The sequence below is a fragment of the Peromyscus maniculatus genome, chromosome 7 (assembly GCF_049852395.1).
Source record: "Peromyscus maniculatus bairdii isolate BWxNUB_F1_BW_parent chromosome 7, HU_Pman_BW_mat_3.1, whole genome shotgun sequence".
Taxonomy (NCBI): domain Eukaryota; kingdom Metazoa; phylum Chordata; class Mammalia; order Rodentia; family Cricetidae; genus Peromyscus; species Peromyscus maniculatus.
Genome location: NC_134858.1, coordinates 52,209,513 through 52,232,081, shown reverse-complemented (window position 1 = coordinate 52,232,081; position 22,569 = coordinate 52,209,513). Strand labels below are relative to the sequence as shown.

At 43.2% G+C, this 22,569-nt stretch overlaps 1 protein-coding gene across 5 annotated transcripts in view; it reads right to left on the bottom strand.

The window, feature by feature from the left end:
- Ube2q2 (ubiquitin conjugating enzyme E2 Q2) overlaps nt 1-21,985 on the bottom strand; it is a 59,515-nt gene extending 37,530 nt beyond the window's left edge. The window contains exons 1-3 of one of the 5 annotated variants that reach the window (XM_006971569.4): nt 21,846-21,985; nt 8,011-8,112; nt 2,707-2,811 (exon numbers count right to left, since the gene is read on the bottom strand). In XM_006971569.4, coding sequence (XP_006971631.1) covers nt 2,707-2,736 — 30 coding nt within the window. In that variant the 5' untranslated portion in view covers nt 2,737-2,811; nt 8,011-8,112; nt 21,846-21,985. Of the gene's footprint in view, nt 1-2,706; nt 2,812-8,010; nt 8,113-20,652; nt 20,844-20,988; nt 21,447-21,845 lie in introns of those variants that run through there. The other 4 variants (XM_076576311.1, XM_042280967.2, XM_076576312.1 and 1 more) reach the window with 4 other exon arrangements.
- Nucleotides 21,986-22,569: the final 584 nt, after the last annotated feature.

The window sequence follows — 22,569 nt, the reverse complement described above, 5'->3', positions numbered from 1 at the left end:
ATTTGAGTGCAGCTCAAGATGAAGATCACACTAGCTGTCTATAGCCATACTCTGATGAATGTGCCACCACATGACTGCACAGTAATAATCGTCAAATGAATTCAGCAGACACTATCTCGGTAAGCCTAGCTAATTGACCCAATAGCAAGAATTACTATTTTAAGGCATTAAGGTTTTTTGTGGTTGTTTTGTTTTGTTTTTAATTTTTTGAGACAAGGTCTCATCATGTAGCCCCGACTGGCCTCAAACTCAAGAGATTTACCTGTCTCAGCTTCCCAAAGTGCTGGGATTAAAGGCATTTGCCACCATGGCCAGTCTTTTTTTTTGCTTTTTAAGACAGGGTCTTCATCTGTAGGTTAGGCTGGCCTCAAACTCACATTCATCCTGCCTCAGCCTCCTGAGTGCTGAGATTATAAACATGTGCCACCACATCCAGCTCTAAACCATTAAATATCGAGAAAATGGGGTAAACAGAGATAAAGAATAAAAACAAAACGTGGCGGCTAAAGAGATGGCTCGATGGTTAAGAGAACTGGCTGCTCTTGCAGAGGGCTAGGGTCTGATCCCAGCACTGACATGGGAGCTCACAACTATACCTGAAACTCCAGTTCCAGTGACTACAACAGATTCTTCTGGTCTCTAGGTACTACACACACATGTGGTGCATACATACATGTAGGCAAAACACTCATACACATAAAAAATGCTTAATTTTTAAAACCTTAAAAGTTATTACTGTCCATGTAAAAATAGCAAAAAGTTGAAAGGACAGCAAGATTTTTAAGAGAAAAAATGAAATGGCTCAGCGAATATAGGCACCCGATGCCAAGCCTAACCACATGGGTTTGATCCCTGGGACCCAGATGATGGAAAGAGAGAACCAATTCCTGTAACGTGCACACCAACACACACACACACACACACACACACACACACACACACACACGCCCACACAAATAAAAATACAATAAAATTAACAAAAAGAATATAATACAAAAGATATAAAGACTCAAACTAAGATCTAAAATCTAAAGTTAGCCAGGCAAGGTGACACAGGCCTGTAATTCTACATTCAGGGTATAGAGACACGAGAGTCAGCCTCAGCTACATATGGTGTTTGAAGCTAGTCTGAACTACATGAGAGCTTGTCTCCAAAAAAATGAAAACAAACACATTTAAAAGCCCAATCAGTAAACTCTAAATTAAACAAAATGGAAAAAGCAAAATTAACACACAAAGTATATAACAAAGTTCAAGACTCAAATTTGAAAGGACTATCCTTACTGAATGCCCAGCACAATGAAAAAACAAAAACAAAAACAAACAAACAAAAAAAAAAAAACAAACAAACCCAAAGCTAAGGACACCTTTGTAGTATTTCAGAAATAAAGAAAGCAAAACTTCCCTGAAGCTTCCAGAGAACAAGACATACACAAATAAGATTCCAATGGCATCAGCTTCAGCACACCACTGGCTAGAAGGCAGCAGCATACTCCTGAAATTCTGAGGCAAAATGTCCTGCCTAGATGTATAAATTCCATCAAACATGGAGTAAAAAGAGAATGTAAGAGCAGTTAATACTTACTAAGGATGTCCCAAACAATTCACATGTACTTCACTGACCACTAATTTTTAGAATAGCCCACAGTGCTGCCAAACTCCTATCACAATTACTTTGTGAAAATGAGCGATGACCACAGTGATTAAGAGAATGGTCCAAGAACCCAAGAATTTAAGCTAGTATGCAGAACTGAGATTCAAGGCCAGTGGGGGCTTGTTCTGAAACACCAACTCTGAACCAGATTTTCCAAAAGATAACTCAGGAAATATGCCATTCCTTCATGCTTTGGCTCTTCTCTGACAAGGTAATACAGACAAACAAGAAAGGGAAAGCCAACATAGATGACATGAGATCTGGGAATCAACAGAATCACTCCAGGAGAGAGAGCAGACAAGAAAGATCTGTACAGCCAACCCAGAGAATGACTCCTAAGGACTAATGCAGAAGAGCCACTGGCTCCAAGGAGAGGATCAGAAAGAGAGTGTAACTTTTAGAAGCTAGGAAGTGTTACTCTAAAAACACACTGATAACTAAAAGATGGCACAAGTAAAGAAATACCCTAACAGAAACCATGACTCCACAAAGTCCTGACGGTAAACTCATTACTCATAACTAAACAATGTTTAAGAAGCACTGGGTGGTTAAGTAGTTAGTATAAGAGCTAAATCCTGATTTATTATAATAAAAAGTCAGTAGTTGTAGCTAAACAGATAAAACTCAAAGTCATGAGTGACTGCTGCATTGGTGGGAATTTCCATTGCTTGGGAGAGGTAACTTTGCATTAGGCCTTAAGAAACACAAACTTTGCATTAGGCCTTAAGAAGCACAAACAGAGTTATGGATAAGGTGTATCAAGGGAAGGTAACTGACTAAACAAGCAAACAATCAAAGAAGAAACATGGAAATCAGAAATTTTAACAAAAACCAAAATAGTGGGGTTGGGAGCAAGTGCTTACCTATACCTATCACAGTAAAATACAAGCAACTCCAAGAAATGAAAAGGCTGTTTTAGTACCTAAAGCAAAGCAATTTACTAGGGACACAAAACTAACTTCCAAATAGGTTGTATAATAATTTTAAATTATCCTAGTTAACTGTGATTAAGACAATTGATTCAGCTCAACACTAGAGAATGTTTACTTTACCTGACCCGTGGGTAGTGGTTGATCTAGCATCTCAACATCCAGGTGCTTAGGAAGGTTATATAATCTGCAGAGTTCACATATCAACCACTTCAATTGCTGACGAAGCTACAAAACACATTTCAGTAAATAAGCATTATGTTAAAGAGCCCTTAGAAGACATTGAATAACGCTACAACTACTGTTAATCAATCCAGAAGGAAACGAAAACGTGCTCCTGCTCCACTACAGCCTACGGATGGACTAACAGTCTTTTATACATTTTAGAGCTGCTGGTAGAGGAAACCTTAAAAAGTTACTACAGCTTAGTGTGTCCTTACTACATGGTAACTAGTAAATAACCCCAACAAAAAGGCACAGAAGGAAGGTTCAGACATTGTCTAGTGTCTAGTTGCTGACATCCTAGAAACTTGCAGCTTTAGACAAGAGAACATTAATGCATTCATAAGACTATAAAAAATCTAAAGGAAGTGTTGCATGTGGATTTTGAACTTACATATGCAACAGTCATGTTTGTTTAAAACTACGGAGACAAAAGTGACCTAGTAGACTGGGCCCTAAAATAAATAACCTTGTATACCTAAGCCCCTGGATTTAGTCTCCCCATCTGCAAAACAAGGAAATAAAGGCTATCTCAGGACAAACAGTGAGGAGTAAATTAAAATTAAGCCTCTCCAAAAGAAAAGGAAGAAATTATTAGGAAAACTGCCGTATTAGAACAGCTCTTTACATTTCCATTTTAAAATTCTGTAGGTATATATACTTTACGGAAGTAACCAAGGCAAACTATGTGGAAACATACTTTTCCCCAACATAGAAGAGGAGCAATACTTAGACTAAGATGGGAGCTGATAAAGCAGCTTACTACACTGGACAGGAACAGTTAGCTCAGTGTCTCTGACCAAGAAAAGACACAAAGAAGAAGCAGGTCTATGGAGGACTAAGAAAACAGAAACAGGATTAGAATAGGTTAAACCCAGCAAAGAACAAGCCCTTCCACAGTGGATAAGGACCAAGTGGACATGGGGAAGGCTAAATAAACACTAAATTAGATCAAACAAATGCCCTCATGCTTAAAGGGAAGCAAAGGGCCCACCACTGTGCATTTGTTATCCATCCAGTAAGTCAGAATGTGTTCAATACATAACGAGATGAGACAGGGTGACCAGAACACAGCGCTGACCTCGGGTCCTGCCTGCCACAGGCTCCTGCAGGAGTGCTGTAGACGGCAGCAGTGGGATGGCATCCTACCAAGCAACAGGAAAAACAGGGAGTTCATCTACCAGGAAGTTTACTTTTTACCACTCCCCTTCTCTTCAGGGATTGTGGAAGAAACTAAGATCACAGGGAGGGACTAAATTTTTAGAAGGTAGATGGACAAGTCTTTGGTACTTTCTAGAAGAGTTTACAGTTTGGGGAACAGAAGTATAAAAAAAAAAGAACTCAAGTTCCCAGGGCCAGGCACAGATGACCAGCATCATTATTTCATTTCTACAAAGAGAATTAGTGAGGGAAAGCATGATGGGCTGATGGAGACAAATGTAAACTGATAGTCACATCCCATGGCACATCCAAGCAGGATCCCCTGTACACAGAGGATCTATATTCGTAAGTGTATGGGTTTCAAACTCTGAAGACAAATTTTGGCTAGAGATACAGATTTAGGAATCCCTGCAATAAATAAAGTATGAGTAACAAGAATAAAAGAGCTGCACAGAGAAAGCACAGAGTAAAAAGATAATATAAAGAGACACACCAAGGAAGAGCATCTCAGAGGAGACCAAGACAAGATAGCAAGAAAGAGAGCTGAGGAATGATGGTCTCACAGAAGTACCACTAGGTTAGTAGTTCGCACAGGGCAGACAACACATCTTGTCTGTGAATACACATCACTTATCACAGAGCTTCATAGAGAAGCCAATCAATATTCTTAAAATACTTTTCCTGTGTTCTGTTAACAGCTTCCTACATTTATGGGAGGGAAGGAAAGCCAACACTAATATGTATTTTACACTCTTTTTTACTACAGTGGAGTATTTAACTATACATCACATTTTTTAAAATTTAACAAATTCTTTATTGGTGGGCATTAAGTAATACATGTTCATGGAAGAATATTTCAACCACAAGAAAAATCAATTTGGGTACTAAGAAAAGGAGCCACTGGATTGGACAAGTAAGAAATGTCCATACAACAGCAGAATCTAAACTATAATAAATAAGTAAATTAAAAGTCAAAACAAAACAACTATTCTCTCTAGAAACCAGGTTATGAGAAACTGGCAGAGGCTATAAGAGTGAAAACATGTTTTTCACTATTTCCTTTCTAAAACTAGGTCCAATGTTAAGTCCTGGTCCATTTCACTTGACAAGTTTATTTACTTTTTTCATAGTACCAGGGATTCTGCCTAGGACCCTGCTAGTCATTCTCCTGCTGAGTTATAGTTTCAACCATCTTTTTACTTTTGAGACTGGATCTCAATCGGTTGACCATACTATCCTTGAACTTGCCATCTCAGTGCCTTAACTCCAAAGCAGCTGGGATTATGGGCCTGTGCCATCAAGCTTGGCCCAGAAGCAATCTGAGGAGGAACAGAGGGCTATGTCTGTCTTTCTCATCATCACTCTGCTGGAGATGTCAACAAGTACTTGCCTGGCTTTTAATTATGTCCTACTTTCATCGCTCTTAAGATTTGAACTCTTAAAACTTTTCAAGCTTATGTTCTTAAATTTTTTTAAGAATTTTTTATACTTACGGAGGTTGGGGGGTGTGTGTGGGAGACACGGATGACATGTGCCACGACATGTGTGGGAGTCAGAGGACAATTCCTCTCATTTCCTTCTACTATATGGATCCTGGGTATCAAACTCGGGTCCTCAATCTTGTAGGCAAGTGCTGAACCATTTCAATAGGCAGGCCTGGTGTTCTTAATTTTAAGAACATGTTTAAACTATCAATAATTTATTTTGACAAGTCAAAGAGTTAATGAGCCCAACTTCCCTAAATGGTCAGTTTCCCTAAAACTATCTATAGAAAGATCCTTCCTGAATTAAAATACCAGCTTTACTAATTCTAAATTCTCATTTGCATGACTGTTCCTAAACTTCTACTGCCTGATGGTCTAGTTCCAATATTTAGTATTTTATTTTACTGTCTGGACAAATCTTTTACCTTTCTAAATTTTTTATTTTATTCTTATTCTTAGAGCCATTCTGTCAACAGCAGAAACAAATCTGCTGGTTGTTAGGCAGGGTGACATAGCCTGTTATAGTCCCAGGACTGGAAAGACCGGGGCCAGAAGCTTGCAAGTTCCAGGCCAGGCTGAATTACACAGCAAGAGCCTGTCTTTAAAAGCCAAAATAAGCCGGGCGGTGGTGGCGCACGCCTTTAATCCCAGCACTCGGGAGGCAGAGCCAGGCGGATCTCTGTGAGTTCGAGGCCAGCCTGGGCTACCAAGTGAGCTCCAGGAAAGGCGCAAAGCTACGCAGAGAAACCCTGTCTCGAAAAACCAAAAAAAAAAAAATAAATAAATAAATAAATAAATAAGTCATTTTTAGTGAGTGACACTGAATTAGATTTATAAATATAAGGACATAGAGATAAGTGGCATTTGTAACATCTTAGACATCTGTCTGCCCATCCAGGAACATTGTATCTAAGTTGTTACATTCTGCTGAGCAAAATTTTGTAGTTTTGTAGTTTTTGTCATATAAGTTTTCCACATTTAAGTTTATTCCTAGGTGTTTAATTCTTGTTGTAATCATCAATAGAATATCATTGTATTTTTGGAATACTATAGATTTTTATAAAATATACTTCAACAAATCCATTTAATTGTTTTTCTCCAGCTAGTCCCTTTACAGTGGAGTATTTTTAAAAAACCACGATACCTACAAAGAACAATTATTTTTCCATAATGATTTAATGACATCATGGAAAAAATACAATAAGTTCAAAAGAGATGTAAGACTACAGACTATGACCCCAACTATTTAAAGACATATGAAATAGTATATGGATTTTGCTAGCAAAGAAAAAACTGGCAGAAAATATCCCTTGTGTCAACAGTAACCAGTTCTATTAGGTAGAAAAATTACAGGAAAGTTAAATGTCCTCTTTTGGTTTGTCTACAACATATAAGTTTTCTCACAATGGGTACCTTACAAGTTTATAATCAAAGAGTAAAAATTTTTAGTTAAAAAAAAATAATGAAAAGATACTTTTTAACAAGGTTATTTATTTTTAATTGTGTGTGTGTCTGTACACCTGAGTACAGTGACTACAGAGATCAGGAAACATCAGCTCCCCTAGAGCTAAAGCAGTTGTAAGCTGCCCAACTTGGGTGCTGGGAACTGATCTTGGTTCCTCTGTAAGAGTAGGAAGTGCTCTACATTCCCAAGCCCTATCTATCTCCAGCCTCAAAAGATATCTCTACACAGCGGTTCCCCTTTACCCCCAGATAAGCACTCTACAAGTTCAGTTTTCCAGGATTAATCAAGGTCCACCCACGCTGACTGGAAGTAAAAACTTGTAAAGTTATTTAACATGGGGCCTGCTGTCACTGTTCTCGTTTACTACTAGCTACTGTTAGTCTCGTAATGTTCAATGTACTGAAGAAAATGTGGTTTTTGTTTTGTTTTGTTTTTTTGTTTTTTCAAAACAGGGTTTCTGTGTAGCTTTGTGCCTCAAACTCAGAGATCCACCTGCCTCTGTCTCCTGAGTGCTGGGATTAAAGGCGTGCGCCACCACCACCTGGCTGAAAACGTGTTTATACAGAGCTTCTACCAGGGCTCTTGGAACATGTGGACAGGGGACAAAAAAACAAGCCTTTCTTCAATCAATGCGGCTCTTTACTGCAGCCTTGTGGGCCTCCTCAGCAAAGGAATCCCTAACCTCAGGACTGATGCTATTCTGTCTTTCTCTCCTTCACACCACACTGGCCTGTCTCTCTCCTTTGTCCTTCCCTTTCTCATCTCACCCAAGTCTATCCAAAAGGTTTGCTTTCTTTAACCGTTCGAATGAAGGAAAAAGAGAACCTCAATTCCTAATATAGAAAAGAACTGTACCTATGGAAAGAGGGAGATGGACTTCAAAAGCGATAGCCTCTAAGCTCACTAAAATCATAATTACTAAACAGGCTGTGTAACAACTTACATTAGTCTAAGAAGGGATGGAAATATCAGAAAAAGGAAACAAATGAAGTCAATTTTAAATATGATAAATTTTTATCACATTACCTCTTAATACTTAATTTCCATTATAAGACCATAAGAAAGAAAAAAGAAAAGACTAGTTTATCTCCTTACCAAATTGTTGTTCTTAGTGTCCTCTAAGCGTTCCAGAACCGATGCCAGATTTGGGTCATCAGAGTCCACAAACCATATCGGTGAAGAAGATGGGTAAGATTCCTGTTATGAGACAGTAAGTGAAACACACTTACAAACAGACCAACCCAGATATGCAGCAGCAAGGTGCTTATGATCCATATAAAATGCTTCAAAGGAACAAAGCGACATCGAAATTCATGGAGAGACCAGACTCCTCTGTGATGTTTAAAAATTAAAACTGCTAAGTTTAATAGCTTAATCTTGCCTAGTCCATGTCATCCAATTTGTAAGTTTAAAAGCAGACAACAGAACTTTACACAACGAGCAGGATGATTAAAAACCAAATGTACCTTAAGAGTTCCTTTTATCAAAAGGGAGGAAATGTATCCAAGTGCCACTGAAAACTTGCAATAGCAGGTCTATCATGACCTGAATTCTCTAGCATTCACCTTTTCCAGAGCTTTAAAATATGGAATCACAATAATTTCTCAAAGTGAAAAGGCAAGTTTAAAAAAAAAAAAATCCCAACTTTAAAATTCAGCCCCTACATTTGAATAGTACCTTTTGCCTTTTAATAATGCCCTATTTCTGAATTTTATCTACACACCTCGCTCTGAATTTAAGTAAATCCAAGGAACACGTTTCCCAATCTTCACAAATGCTGACACTTCTTTTCCAGCCCCTCTGCTCACGGCGCGCTGGCCTCCCTTCTAAGCAGTGTAATCACAGAAGCTCCTTGGAGGTTCTCTTCTTCCTCCACAAGTACACAATGCACTACCCTGAGCCAGGCTTGGGGCGGACACATCAGAGGCTGGGGTAGGAAGCCCATGAGTTGGACACCAGCCTGGATGCACAGAGTCCCTGTCTCAAAGTGGGGAGGGTGAGCTGAAGAGATGATTCTGTGGTTGAGATTGTGTACTGCTCTTCCAAAGGCCCTAAGTTCAATGCCCAGCACCCATGTCAGGTGGCTCACAACTGCCTGTCACTCCAGCTCCTGGAGATCTGGTGCCTCGGGACTCTTCAAACACCTGCACTCATGTACATATACCATCTCCACACACACAAACACATAATTAAAGATATATAAAATAAAAGCTAAAGGGATTTACTCCATTTATTTTTCCATCCCTTCTTAGACTGTAACACAGAATTTAATCCATTTCTTTGGTTTTTCCTTTTGTTTTTTGAAACCAGGTCTCAATACGTAGACTCAAATTTGCCCATCCTTCTACCTCAGCCTCTTAAGTGCTAGGATTACAGGCTGACTTCAGAATACAATTTCATAGCCGGGCTGTGGTGGCACACGCCTTTAATCCCAGCACTTGGGAGGCAGAGCCAGGCGGATCTCTGTGAGTTCAAGGCCAGCCTGGTCTACAAAGTTCCAGGAAGGGAGCAAAGCTACACAGAGAAACCCTGTCTCGAAAAACAAACAAACAAAACAGACATAAAGGATCTTGCTTAATCCTTTTCTTGATGCTGATAGTTTCTCCTACCTGTTTTGTTTCTGGGAATAAAGCCATGCCCAGGTACATGCTGTACCACTAAACTCGAACTGCATTAAATATATTTTTAAATATAGCAGGTGTTAGAAGCAGAGTGAACAGCAGCACAGGGCTGCCACAATCCTCATTCAGATTTCACCTGCCACAGAAGTGGGCTTCTGAGTTAGCCATTCTAATATAGATGTTGGACATTTATTCACAGACACCATCAATGGTATTCTCAAACATTCTATTACACAGCCTCTAAAATGACCCCCATTAATTCTCACTTCTTGGTATTCATACCCTTGCAAAAATCCCCTTCCTGGGACTTAGCTACTCACTTCTAAATACAGCAAAAGTACCAATACCACTTCTGAAATCAAGTTACAAAGACAACTCCTGTCTTGCTTATCTCCTGGTCTTGCAATTAATCCTGGTGATGTAAAATCAGCTGCCACATGGTGAACTACCCTATGGAGAGCTCTGAGTCACAAGAAATTGAAAAAGGACTCTAAGAACTAACCAAGATCCTCAGATTAGGCCAACACCCTATGAGAAGAATCCTGCCAGCAACTATATGACCTTTCCAGCCTTCTGACCACAGTAGCCTCCTCCACCAACAGGTTTCTGCATTAGGAAAGACCACAGGCCAGAGAACCCAAGGTAAGTGACGGCAGACTCTGATCCACAGAAACTCAGAGTAATGTTTGCTGTCTGAAAATTCTAACTTTAGGAGACTGAAGCCATGACTCAGTGGTTAAAGAGCACTTGCTGCTCTTGCAGAGGAGCGTGGTTCAGTTCCCAGCACCCACAAGGGAGCTCACAACCAGCTCTAATCCCAGTTCCAAAGAACCCAACAACTGGCTTCTGCAGGTTCCTAATCACGTATGGTACACATAACTCATGCAAGCAAACACATACTCATCCTCCTCCCCCGCCCCAAGGTCTAAGGGCTCCAAGGTGTAACTGGCTTAGCAGTTAAGAAAACTGACTGCTCTTCCAGGAGACCCAGATCCAGTGCTCCAACCACCTGTAACTCCAGTTCCTAGGAGATCTGATGCTCTTCTGACTGCATGCAGGCATTGCATATATGTGGTACACAGACATACAAGCACGCAGAACACCTATACACATAAAATAAGTAAAATAAATAAGTTTCTAAGTTTGTTAGAGAGAAATGCATCTGTTGCTAATCAAACATGATACAATTCTAATATCCTATCACACAAAGTACTACTGAGAAGTGCTACATATATTTTTTTACTTTAAATGGTTTTTTAAGTGAATTAGTGAAGGAAGTGTTACATACTTGCCCACTAACAGACATGTGTTCTGCTCCTTTGTACTGTTTTCTACTGGGACTCTGGGAAAAGACATTATCGGTAGATACTAGCTGCTGAAGACATTTAAGAAGTGAAAAGCTGTATCACACAGATAGTTTATAAGAACAATGTTCTGTAATGCCATACAGGAACTATAACCTCATTATAACAGAACTAACAGCACAAAAACTGGAAACTTTGAAAGCATTTTACCAAATCTTTTGTTGTTGTTGTTTTGTTTTGTTTTGTTTTTGAGACAGGGTTTCTCTGTGTAGCTTTGTGCCTTTCCTGGAACTCACTCTGTAGTCCATGCTGGCCTTGAACTCACAGAGATCCGCCTGGCTCTGCCTCCCTGGAGTGCTGAGATTAAAGGCGTGTGTCACCACCGCCCGCTAACATTTTACCCAATCTTAAGAAAAAGCAACTACTGTCAGTAGTGGTATCCGTGTGTCTGTCCAGCAACGGTTGGTTTATTTTTGTCCCCTCATTCACTTCTTACTGGCTCCAAATCACTTCACAGGCTAAAAGGTAAAGCGTCTTCAGAATCAACCCTGTTCTTAAGAAAAGGTACTTACTTGGTGTAATTTCACCTTCTTCAGCCTAGCTTGGGTATACAGCATCTAGACCATTTTTACTGTTTGGGCTTTGTATTTTCTTTAGCTTTTAAAAAATAAAATAGATCTAGAAGTTCATTACATAGATTAGTGTTTATCTAGTAAATGTCTGCATGAAGAAGCATATGAGCTACTGAGGCAGACTGAAATGCCCCACACCACATTAATAGAAATTTAGGGAGAGGAGATCAGTTCCCCTGAGATGTTTGTATTTTAAATCCTGTAGCTGAAAAGACAGGCTAGGTAGTAAACATAAGCACTCCTATTTCCATGTTTCTCAGAGGCCTGAGACCTCACACTGTTATAAGACTACACTGTTGATGGTCTTTTCCACTCTCCTCAGTCCTCACTAGTGCAGAGGCTGTGGGGTAAAACTGCTGCTGTCTTTGCACAAGTGAAGGCCCTGTGACATGGTTACAAGGCTGGGATCTTCCACTGCTAGTACTTGGACAGACGAAGCTGTGAAAAGGAGACAGTGAGGGTGATACCCATCACATCTATATACCTTTTGAGTATTGTGGGAATGAAATGGGAAGTAGACACGAGCACCCCTGGAGGACACTTGAGAGTAGGCATGTGTGACTGACTTGTGAGATGAACTGACATAAACGGACACCACTTTTACTTGAAAAGATGACTGTGCAAGGCATATTCCAACTTGGCTTTTTAGAAGATGTCTTCTCAAACACAAGAGACAGCCTGTCATTTCTAAAACAAAGGACGGTCCATTTCACCAATAGTAAAGTCAAACTTTAGAGAAAAACATTCAAACCCTGGAACACTTATCCACCAGTGTAAGCTCAAAGCTTCACAGAGTATTCTGATGAGACTGGTGGTGAGATTAGATTTTGATGTTTAGAAGATATGTCAACCAAATATTTTTCCCAAAGATCACTGCATGATGCTTTAATATCATGCAAGAATAAGGTCAAGTTTTTGTAAAGTAACACACATATACAAAATATTCACAAGCTGGGAAAACAGCTCAGTGGAACGAACACTTGCCTAGCATGTTTGAGGTCCCAGGTTCAGTTCCCAGCACTAAGGGGCATGGAGATCCCAATTACCTAAAGTGGCTATTGCCATTAAAATATTTCTTTACCAACGAGGTATCTGAGGTTGAGTTTTGTTCACATTACTTCAAACTTTAAAGCATCAAACAACTGGGCTGGAGAAATAGCTCAGAGGTTAAGAGCATGGCTGCTCTTCCAGGACCTGGGTTCAATTCCCAGAACCTACATAGCAGTTCATAAGCATCTCTAACTCCAATTCCAGGAGATAGAACACCCTTTTCTAGCTTCATCAGGCACCAAACATGTACATGATGCACAGACATACATAGAGACAAAAAAAAATACATTTAAAATACAGTAATAAAGTATATATTTAAAAAAAATCAATCAAACTAAGTACAGAAGCAAAGACAGAACAAACATCAAAAAACCCTGCAGTATGGAAGGTTGGTTTTAGTTCATGTTTTAATATTTCTGTTTTAATTTCTAATGATAAATACCAAAGGTATAACTGATAAAAATTAAGAGTTGAAGTCCGGACTCTAAAACCATTGAGAACTGCTGTTTTCCACCTTCTCTCCTGCTAAATCCCTATCCTTCCCTCCTTGAAGAAGCACACCCTCTTCTCCAGTCTCCACTAACCTACATGCTCCACTGGGGTTCGGTTCGGTTTGCCACCTCCCTCAACACAAAGCCTGACCAAAGAACTCTAGCATTCCCTCTTAGTTAGGGTTATTACTGCTGTGGTGTAACACCATTACCAAAAGCAACTTAGGAAGGGTTTATGGGGATTACATATACTGAGTCACAGTCCGCTGAAGGACCAAATCAGGAACTCAAACAGGGCAGAAACCTGGGAGCAGAAGCTGATGCAGAGGCCATGGAGGGGTGCTGCTTACTGGCTTGCTCAGTCTGCTTTCTGATAGAACCCAGGACCACTAGCCAAAGGATAACACCACCCACAATGGGCTGGACCCTCCCCAATCAATCACTAACTAAGAAAATGCCCTACAAGCTTGCCTACAGCCCTATCACATGGAGGCATTTTCTCAACTGAGGTTCTCTCCTCAGATGACTCTAGCCTGTGTCAAGCTGACATAAAACTAGCCAGAACACATTCTAACCATTCCCACTGATGAACTGTCGGGTGGGGAAGCCATAAAAACCTGAGTTTTCTCTCAGACTAAACGTCTCTTTCTGGGACAACTGGGGTCACAGGTATAATTCTGCTAGCCTGGGGTAATCAGCATTCACTTTGTTCTACTGAGAGAATTCATGAGGTCAAATTTCTTCTCAGAGGGATGTAGATAACCGTCTGTCTGTTATGACACATATTGTCTGTGGTGACTGTCATGACTGTGGTGATGTTCATTCATTATACAATGATGTTCATTCATTATACAGTGCTAACATGTTTACCAATCTGATAAATAACAGCTGATAGCTTTAAGGAAAAGTTTCTATAATACAATATAACTTGTTCTTCAGAAACCAAATCAGCAACAAGAATTAAAAGAAACTACCTCTAGGAAAATTTCCAAGGACATTTCCTATATAGACAAGGATTCCATCTACTGATACTCAGAGCATTACTTAAAATAGGGAGGAAATAGAAGCAGCTACCACCTGCATGTCCAGAATTCACCAGATGGTTCTGTCAATATCACAGAAGGAGACACTGGAGAAGGACCTCAGGATACAGATCCACTGCTAAGTGAGAAGAATGTCACAAAACAATCTTGTTCATTGTTTTCCAAAACAGTAGCCAAGTGTGATGGTACACACCTTTAATCCCAAAATTCAATAAGCAGAGGCAGAAATCTCTGTGAGGCTAGCCTGGTCTACACAGCTACACAGAGTTCCATGGCTACACAGAGAAAGGCTGTCTCAAAAAAAATCAGCACATAATATAGAGGGAAAAGATGACCAGAAAGATACACCAAAATGTATAGCAATGGGTGTTAGAATTAGAGAGGTGGGTTTCTGTTTTGGTTTCTGTTTTGGTTTTTGTTTTTCCCCCACTTTTGTTTCTCTGGTTTCTAAATTTCTCACAATAACCATGTTTTGTTTTCCATGTTACAAAATATCCACCACCACCACTGGAAACAACTTTCAGCACAAACTCTGCACCATGTTCTAAGAATTGCTTAAGTATGTGAGGTAGAGAACAAATTACAGCTACTCAGAACATCTTTCTAAGAAAACTGAGGCAGAAAAAATAAGGAAGATGATCTGAATCAACTCAGCTGCAAATTCCCGGGGGATAATTTCAGCAGTTCCGATTAGGTATTGTTTTACCTAACTGTCTTCAGAAGCTATCAGAGACCACCAGTACAAAAGCGTGAGGGTCAGGGAGAAGCCTTGTTGTGTTTCTCTCCAGGAATGTTTTATTTTTGGCAGTATGTTTCCATTCAATCTCGACACCCTCCCTCGACTAGCTGACACTTACCTAACACTACCCCTTCCCAGGCCTAAGCTCAACACCCTCAGCCCGCAGACACCACCAAAAAGTTACTAAGGTATACACCATCACTCATACAAAGGAAACCCAACCTCTCCGTTTCATTTCTCTCCAGAAAGCACATAAAAACAGAGATGGAGAAGGACAGAAAACCACAAAGAATCTGCCTCTACATTATTAGCTGGTCAGATAAATGAAAACAATGACTCTTTCTGGTCTGAAAGTACCATTCAGGGGATTAACATGACAATTCTGATATTTTCAACAGTTTCTCCATGAACTCAACTTGGAAAGGTAATCTGTCGTGGGAGAAGCAGCTAAAGAACGGCTCTCGGGCGCGGCAGTCATTTTGTTCATTCTTTCCTTTGTACAAGTTTGGCTGAACTACTTCTTATCAGTGTAAAGACTAGAAAAACAAAACGTGCACTTAACAGCATTGCTGTGTGTCCACGAAAAGATGCTACACAGCACATCATTTATTTCCTTCCTTTCTTTGTAGCTGGGTCTTGAACCCAGGGCCTTGCATATGCTCAGCAAGGTGGAGTACTCACTCCTGAGCTAGCCAGCTCAAAGTATTTTTAAAATAATGGTTATCACTATCCCATTTGTACAGTATAGTACAGTACTGTTGACAAAAGGCTTTCCAGTAGCATTCCAAGGCAAAAAGGGACTGTTTTATGGAGAAACACAATAAATGAAATAATTTGTTTCAGATCCTAAATATTAAGTAATGCCTAAACCTCTCCCTCCTAGATTCAGACCTAACATTTGTTAATTTAGTAGCTTGCTGTTGGAGGAGGGGCTTTTAGCAATAATGAATAGAAATTAGCTAAACAAAAATTATTTCACCAAAACTAGCCTGACAATCATTCATGAAGAAACACCAATTTATGTATACAAGTAATATAAAGAATAAAATTTCAATTTTATACCTGTGAGAGTTGGTTTTTGTTTTTAACTCTGAAACAGCAATTTACTACCAAGAGTCTCCAAATGTTGCTGGGTATGTGGTAGAGCACACACAGAGGGGAGAGAGGAGAATCAGAGTTCCATTTACAAAGCAAGTTCAAGACCAGCCTGAACTACATGAGACTCTTAAAAAGGAGGTGGAGGAGGGTGGACAGTCAGTCGGCAGTTTGCACCGAAGCATGAGAACCTGAACTTGACTCTCAGAATGCACACACAGCCTGATGTGGTGGACACTCGCATAATCCCAGTGCCAGGGAGATGGAGACAAGTTGGGCTCGTGAGCCAACCACCCAGGCCAATTATCCAGCCTCACAATAGTGAAAACTAACTCTCTCCCCACATGTCTGACCACCTGAGTTTAGACCCCAAAACTAGGTAGCACATTGTCTATATAATCCAAGCCAGCATTACTCTGGCCAAATGGGAGGTGCAAACGGGCGACTACTTCTGAAGCAGGCCAACTAGACACTGTGTACCTAGTGCAGCAGCAAACAATGAGACCTTGCCTCTAAAACGGCAGAAGGCTGCAAGAACCAAAGTGGAGATTGTCCTCTGACCTAGACAGACAGACAGACAGACACACACACACACACACACACACAGTACAAGGACTGGGGAGATGGCTTAGACTAAAAAGTGCCTGCTACACAAGCAAGAAGACCAGAGTTTGATTTCCATGTTTAAAAAAAAAAAAAAAAAAAAGCAAAAGCCAGGCATGTTGGCTCACTCTATTAAGCACAGCACCAAGGAGATAATGAGAGATGGATGGACAAGATGGATGCTAGCCACCTAATCTAATTGTGAGCCCCAGGCCAAAGGACAGCCCTGTCTCAAAGAAGGTGGATGGCTCCTGAAAAGTACCACTCAAAGCTGACTTCTAGCCACCACCTGTACCCACAAACACATGTACCTACCCACATGAACACACACACACACACACACACACACACACACACACACATTCACTCACTCACTCACTCATACTCCTAAAGTTCCAACAAGTCTATACAAGAAGGAATGGAGCCAGACACAGTTATCTATGACCAGCACTCTAAAGACAGGTATGACATTTCAGGGCCAGCTTGGTCTACATAGCAAGTTACAAGCCAACCAAGGCAATATAGGGAGACCTGTCTCAACATCCCTTTACTCCCCAAAAAGGCATAATGGAACTGCCAGCTTAAGTATTTTTAAAAGACTAAATAAAAAAAGAAAGTCACATCCTCGCTCCCAAAACAGCCATAAGGTTATTACACAAGCTGCTTTGCTCTGGAGTGTGATCACAACAACTGGGTCTTAGTACCGACTGGCAACCAAGCCTGTTTACTGAAATGGAAAAACAATACCTACTTTTATATAACAGATAATCTTTCACGAGTTCACAGTAAAGAAATAGACTCCTTGAGGTTCATATTCAAGAGCAGGACAAATTGATAAATCATGATGGGAAAAAAACAAAACAGCCCAATTTCCATGGCCTAGAAAGGAAAACACTTATGTTTGAGTTTTTACTTCTGACACTCTCCTTCATATGTAGCCAAATTACAGATTTCCTATCAATCCTCAGTGACCTTTAAGCATTTGTGTACTACCCATGACACTTTCTGATGTTCAAACTCTTTCTGATAAATTCTTAGCAGCTAGCTTTCAAAGTACTCTTCTAACAGAATATAATTAGAACAGTGGCCAATATAGTCAATAAAACAAGTATGAATGGGAAGAAAATACAAAGCACAAAATGATAATTACACAATATCCTCCTGACACCATTAAAAACTAGCTTGAAGAATCAGAACTATGAGAGAACATGAGAAAACATAAAGCAGAAACAACAAGACCTAAAGGGAGGACGAAAAATGTTACCATGAACTGCGCATGACCCAGAACGAGTCTTGAGGGGCAATCAACCATGGAAAAGGCAGACTGGGAAAGGGCACAAGGTATGAGTCAGGAGCACATTCCACAAGAGGAAGAACAGCTGATACAGAAGGTGAGGAGGAAGAGTGGGCACAGTATCCTCAGAGGATGATTCCGAAACTGGTGTGTAAAGGTGAGATGCCATTCAGCCACACGTTATAGAAACTGCACAAGGATGCTCTTTGGTAGCTTAGTGACCTGGTGTGTAGAGTGCTCAATAAATACTGCTGCTGTCTAAAGAAGGAAAGGTAAAGAATGGGTCAAACTCACTACATTAATGACCTACAACTTCTTACAAAATGACAAATCACAAGTCTTAGACAGGTCCTTGTATTTGAATTCTAGTCACAGTTTTCCCTTGCTATTTTCCTTCTCAGCAAATTACACCCATATAAGCAGGCCCTGTAGATTATCAAAACACTCATATTTTAAAAGTATACCTTTTATAAGCACATACCAAAATCTTTATAGAAAAAAAATATATGTCTAAAGAACACTTCAAATCAATCCAACAGGAATATACATGAAATAAGATTGGCCAAAAGTTTATCATAGCTGAGGCTGGGTACATAACGTCTCTCTGTTCAGCTGTGTGTTTGTTAGTTTTCCATAATAAAGTTAACATACATCCTACTGAGAATCTGTAATTGTCTTCTGATCATGTCTAGTCATAATTCACTAGTACTCAATTTTAATAATACCTACTAGCAACACCACTGCACTGTGCACATCAATGCCTCCCTCTGCCCGTTATCCAAGTCTCAGCTTACTCCACTGCCTCCACCTGAGCCTCTCTCTGTCCTATTTGTCTCCAAGATGGCTCTCCATGGGATGCTACTGGCATTTTAGGTCAGATAACTCTCTGACATGGCAGACTGCCCAAACATTACAAAACATTAACACCCCTCTACCCTGGTAGTAAATGTCAGCACACGGGCCAACAGCAGCATCCACCACCCGCTGGAATAACCAAAACCACGCTTTCATACATTCCCCAATATCACACCATTATTAAGAATTCTAGTTCTGAAAGCAGACACATTTTCTCAACTTACTAGAATGAAGGTGTGGCTCCCCACAGTCTACAAATTTAGTACCCTATCATTTAGATCAGTTGTAACACACACACACACACACACACACACACACACACACACCCGCGCCATACCTTCAACTTCTACCTGAGTAATACCCTCCAACAACTGTTCAGGCCAGTCTACTCACTTTCTCCACTCTGACTACTACTTTCTTCTTTCCATATTTGCATTTTTTTTTTTTTTTTTTTTTTTTTTGGTTTTTTGAGACAGGGTTTCTCTGTAGCTTTGGGGCCTGTCCTGGAACTCACTCTGTAGCCCAGGCTGGCCTCGAACTCACAGAGATCCGCCTGCCTCTGCCACCCGAATGCTGGGATTAAAGGTGTGCGGCCACCACCGCCCGGCCTATACTTGGAATATCTTCACCAGCCTACAACCCTGGGCTTCTCCAGTCCGAGCATTAACTGTCCACTCACTCCTAAGAACTCAGCTTTCTCCAGCTTCAGTGTCTCATTTGGGTGGAGTTCCCTGGATCTGGAACACCCTTTCCTCCAGCCTTCCAAATCTGAACTCACCTGTTCAACTCCTCAAAGCTTCCTCTGAGGCACACCTTCAGCTCCTGTCTTAGGGTTGCTGTGATAAAACACCATGACCAAAAGCAACTTGTGGGGGCAAAAGGGGTCATTTCAGCTTACAACTCGGCTCACAACTCCATCACTGAGGTATGTCAAGGCTAGAACTCAAAGCAGGGAACTGAAGCACAAGTCATGGGCTGGGCCCTTCCTCATCAACCATTAGTGAAAAAAATGCCCCGCAGGCTTGCCTACAGGCCAGTCTTAAGGAAGCATTTCTTTCAACTGAGGTTCCCCCTGGGACTCTACCTCTGTCAAGTTGGCAAAAAAAAAAAAAAAAAAACTAGTCAGCACAGCTCCCTACTCAAAATTAGATGCTCCCTTTAGATTTCATACCATTACAGTAGCTGTCATGGTTGTATAAAACTCTCCAAGAAGTCCGAGTTCTCCCAAACACCAGCACCCACAACAGCATAACCAGATACTCTTCAGAAAGCGCCTTCTCTCCTCACCAAAGCACACTGCGGCCGTTTGCTTTTTCGGACATAAAGTAACTCACAGTCCGAACAGTACCCACCTTCTTCTGTAGGCTCTGCTAACTACGTTAAGGTCAATTATCACAATGCCAAGGCCTTTGCCAACTCCCACGTTTGGGGGTTATGTATTGAATTAACAGAAGGAATCTTAGCCATATTTAAAATACTGCTGTAATAAAAGTGTCTCCAGCACATGAGATCAACTCCACAATGACTAGCCAGCCGCATGACACACTTCGGTGGGGGAGGGAGTTCACTAACAATTCGGTATTCTACCAAGCTTCTGGCTTAAACGGGAAAGATAACTGCTGCCCACATGTCTCTCCAGCTTTCTAACCCGACCTGATCTTTCCGGGTAGGAAACTGGACAGCATCTCCCTTCCCCTGCTGGTCATGTTCAGGCTTCCGCACAAGTGGGACAGCTCGCACCCTCGCCGCCACACCACCTGCCGCGTGGAAGGTTCCATGAGCTTTTCCGAAACGCGTTAGCGCAGAGCCAGGTCGGGGCTAAAAGGATGGCTCACCCCACCATCTCCCGGGGCTGCGTCCTAAACTTTTTCCTGAAATACGTAAGCTTTCAGCGTTCATCCGTCCTCGCGGACCAACGCATAAACAAACAAACAAACAAAAAAGCTGGTTGAACAAGCAAGGACGAGGGGTTTGAAACCTGACGGGGAAATGAGAAGCTAAAAAACAAACCACTTGAGAGCCTTTCCACCCGGGCTGCTGACCGGAGCCCACCGACGCGCCGCGGTCCCCAGGAGCAGGCCGGCTGCGGGCGGCCATGGCGACCTCGGGGCCCGACGGGGGCCGCGAGGGGCCAACAGCGCCAAGCCGGCCCGCGCAGAGCCGCGACGCGCCTCGGCCGCCTCCCGGCCAGGCAGCCCCGAGCTCCCGGCCAGGCCCGGGGCCCAGCCACCAACCGGCCGCGCCCGGGGCGCCGGGGGTCTCCGGGGCAGGCGCCCTTTGTCCCGGGACGGCGGCGCCCCCGTCCGCCCTCGCCCGGCCCCGGGGGGCTGCGGCCCGGCGCCTCACCGTGATGTTGCAGTGGAGTGTGAGCGGCGGCGGCGGCGAGTGCGGGCTGCCCGGCGGTGGCGGCGGCGGCGGCGGCACCAGGAACTGGCAGTGCAGCTCGTCCAGCTTCCAGCTGACGATGCGGAATCGCTCGTGGTTCTTGTCGAAGATGGACGCCAGGAACTTCAGCTCGGCCTTGAGCCCTGACACGGACATCTTCCCCTCATCTCCGGCGGGAGGGGTGAGGAAAGGGAGCCGGGGCCGGGAGCCGCCGTCACGGCCGCGACCGCCCCGCGGGGCCGGCCCGGGCCGCGCTCTCGCGGCTCCGCCTCTCCCCGCCGCCGCCGCCGCCGCCGCCGCCGCGCCGCGACCTGCGTCCGAGCGCGGCTGGAAAAATGGCGAGGAGCGCGAGGCCTCGGCGGACGCGCGGACCGGCGTGCGGGAGCCCGGCCGGCGACTGCCTTTGTAACCGACTCCACCCGCAGGAGGCGGTGGCCCCGCGGCTTAAAAGGGCAACAGCGACGCCGCCCCCGCCGCCGCCGCCGCCGCCTGGGAGAGGGCTGCCCCCGCCCCGGCGCGCGCCCGCGAGCTCCGTGCGCGCGCCCGGCCGCCCCCTCCTCTCCTGACCCAGCCCCCTTCCGCCCCGCGCCGGGGCTCCCGCGCCCCGCAGCCCCGCAGCCCGGGGGATCTGGGGCCGGCGGCAGCGCACGCGGACCGGCCTGGACCCCCCCCCCCCCGCTTCCGTGCACCTCTGCGCCGGGGGCCTCCGGCCAGACACGTGCGCGGCCTATCGCGCCGGCCACGTCGGCTCCTGCAGGAAGCGCGCGGGCCCCTGGAGGTGGCTCCTCCGCGTGGTTGTCCGCGGGCCACCCACTCACCTGGGCTGGGCGCGGCCGGGATGGGGAGAGGAGAGACGCACGCCTCGCTGCTTCACCTCTGCTGCTCTCGCTCTGCGCTCAGCCACCCACCACTTTTTCTAAGTGTGGCTCCTGAAAGGTCCTTCTCGCCCGACTCGTGCTCCCTCCTTCGCTCCCCATTTGCCGAAGATGAGGATGGAGCCTGCCTGCTGCTTCTCATCATCATTTCAGTCGTTTCTCGGGGAACATTTCTGGGCTCACGCTACCACAGATACCCCGCCTCCTGAGTTCCTGCTGTACTTCCCCCCGGCTGGCTGGCCCCTGTTTGTTGAAGTCTCAGCTCAAATGTATCCAACTGATCCTTCCAGACCAACCAGGCTAAAGTAACCAACCGCGTCGATACCCTGTATCCCATCACTGCGTTAACTTACTGCGCATTTCTCTTTGTTGCTTGGCTCTGCTTAACAGTGAAATCTTAATTCAGAGCGGCACTCCCAGGATTGTGGGGAGGGAGAGGCTACTAGACACCAGTGTCATTTAATGAATACTTGCTCTTATCCAGAATCCCCAGTGCTTAACACAATTCCTGGCACATTCCGGGTGCCCTCACAAAGAGAACAAAGACTACATTGCAGTCTAAAGGAATACCATATAATTGGGAAGGCAGTTGATAGTACATGTAGATGTAGTCATGTGTTCCAGAGGCAGGGCCAGCTTCCTGGACATGCAACCTCTGTAGTACCCA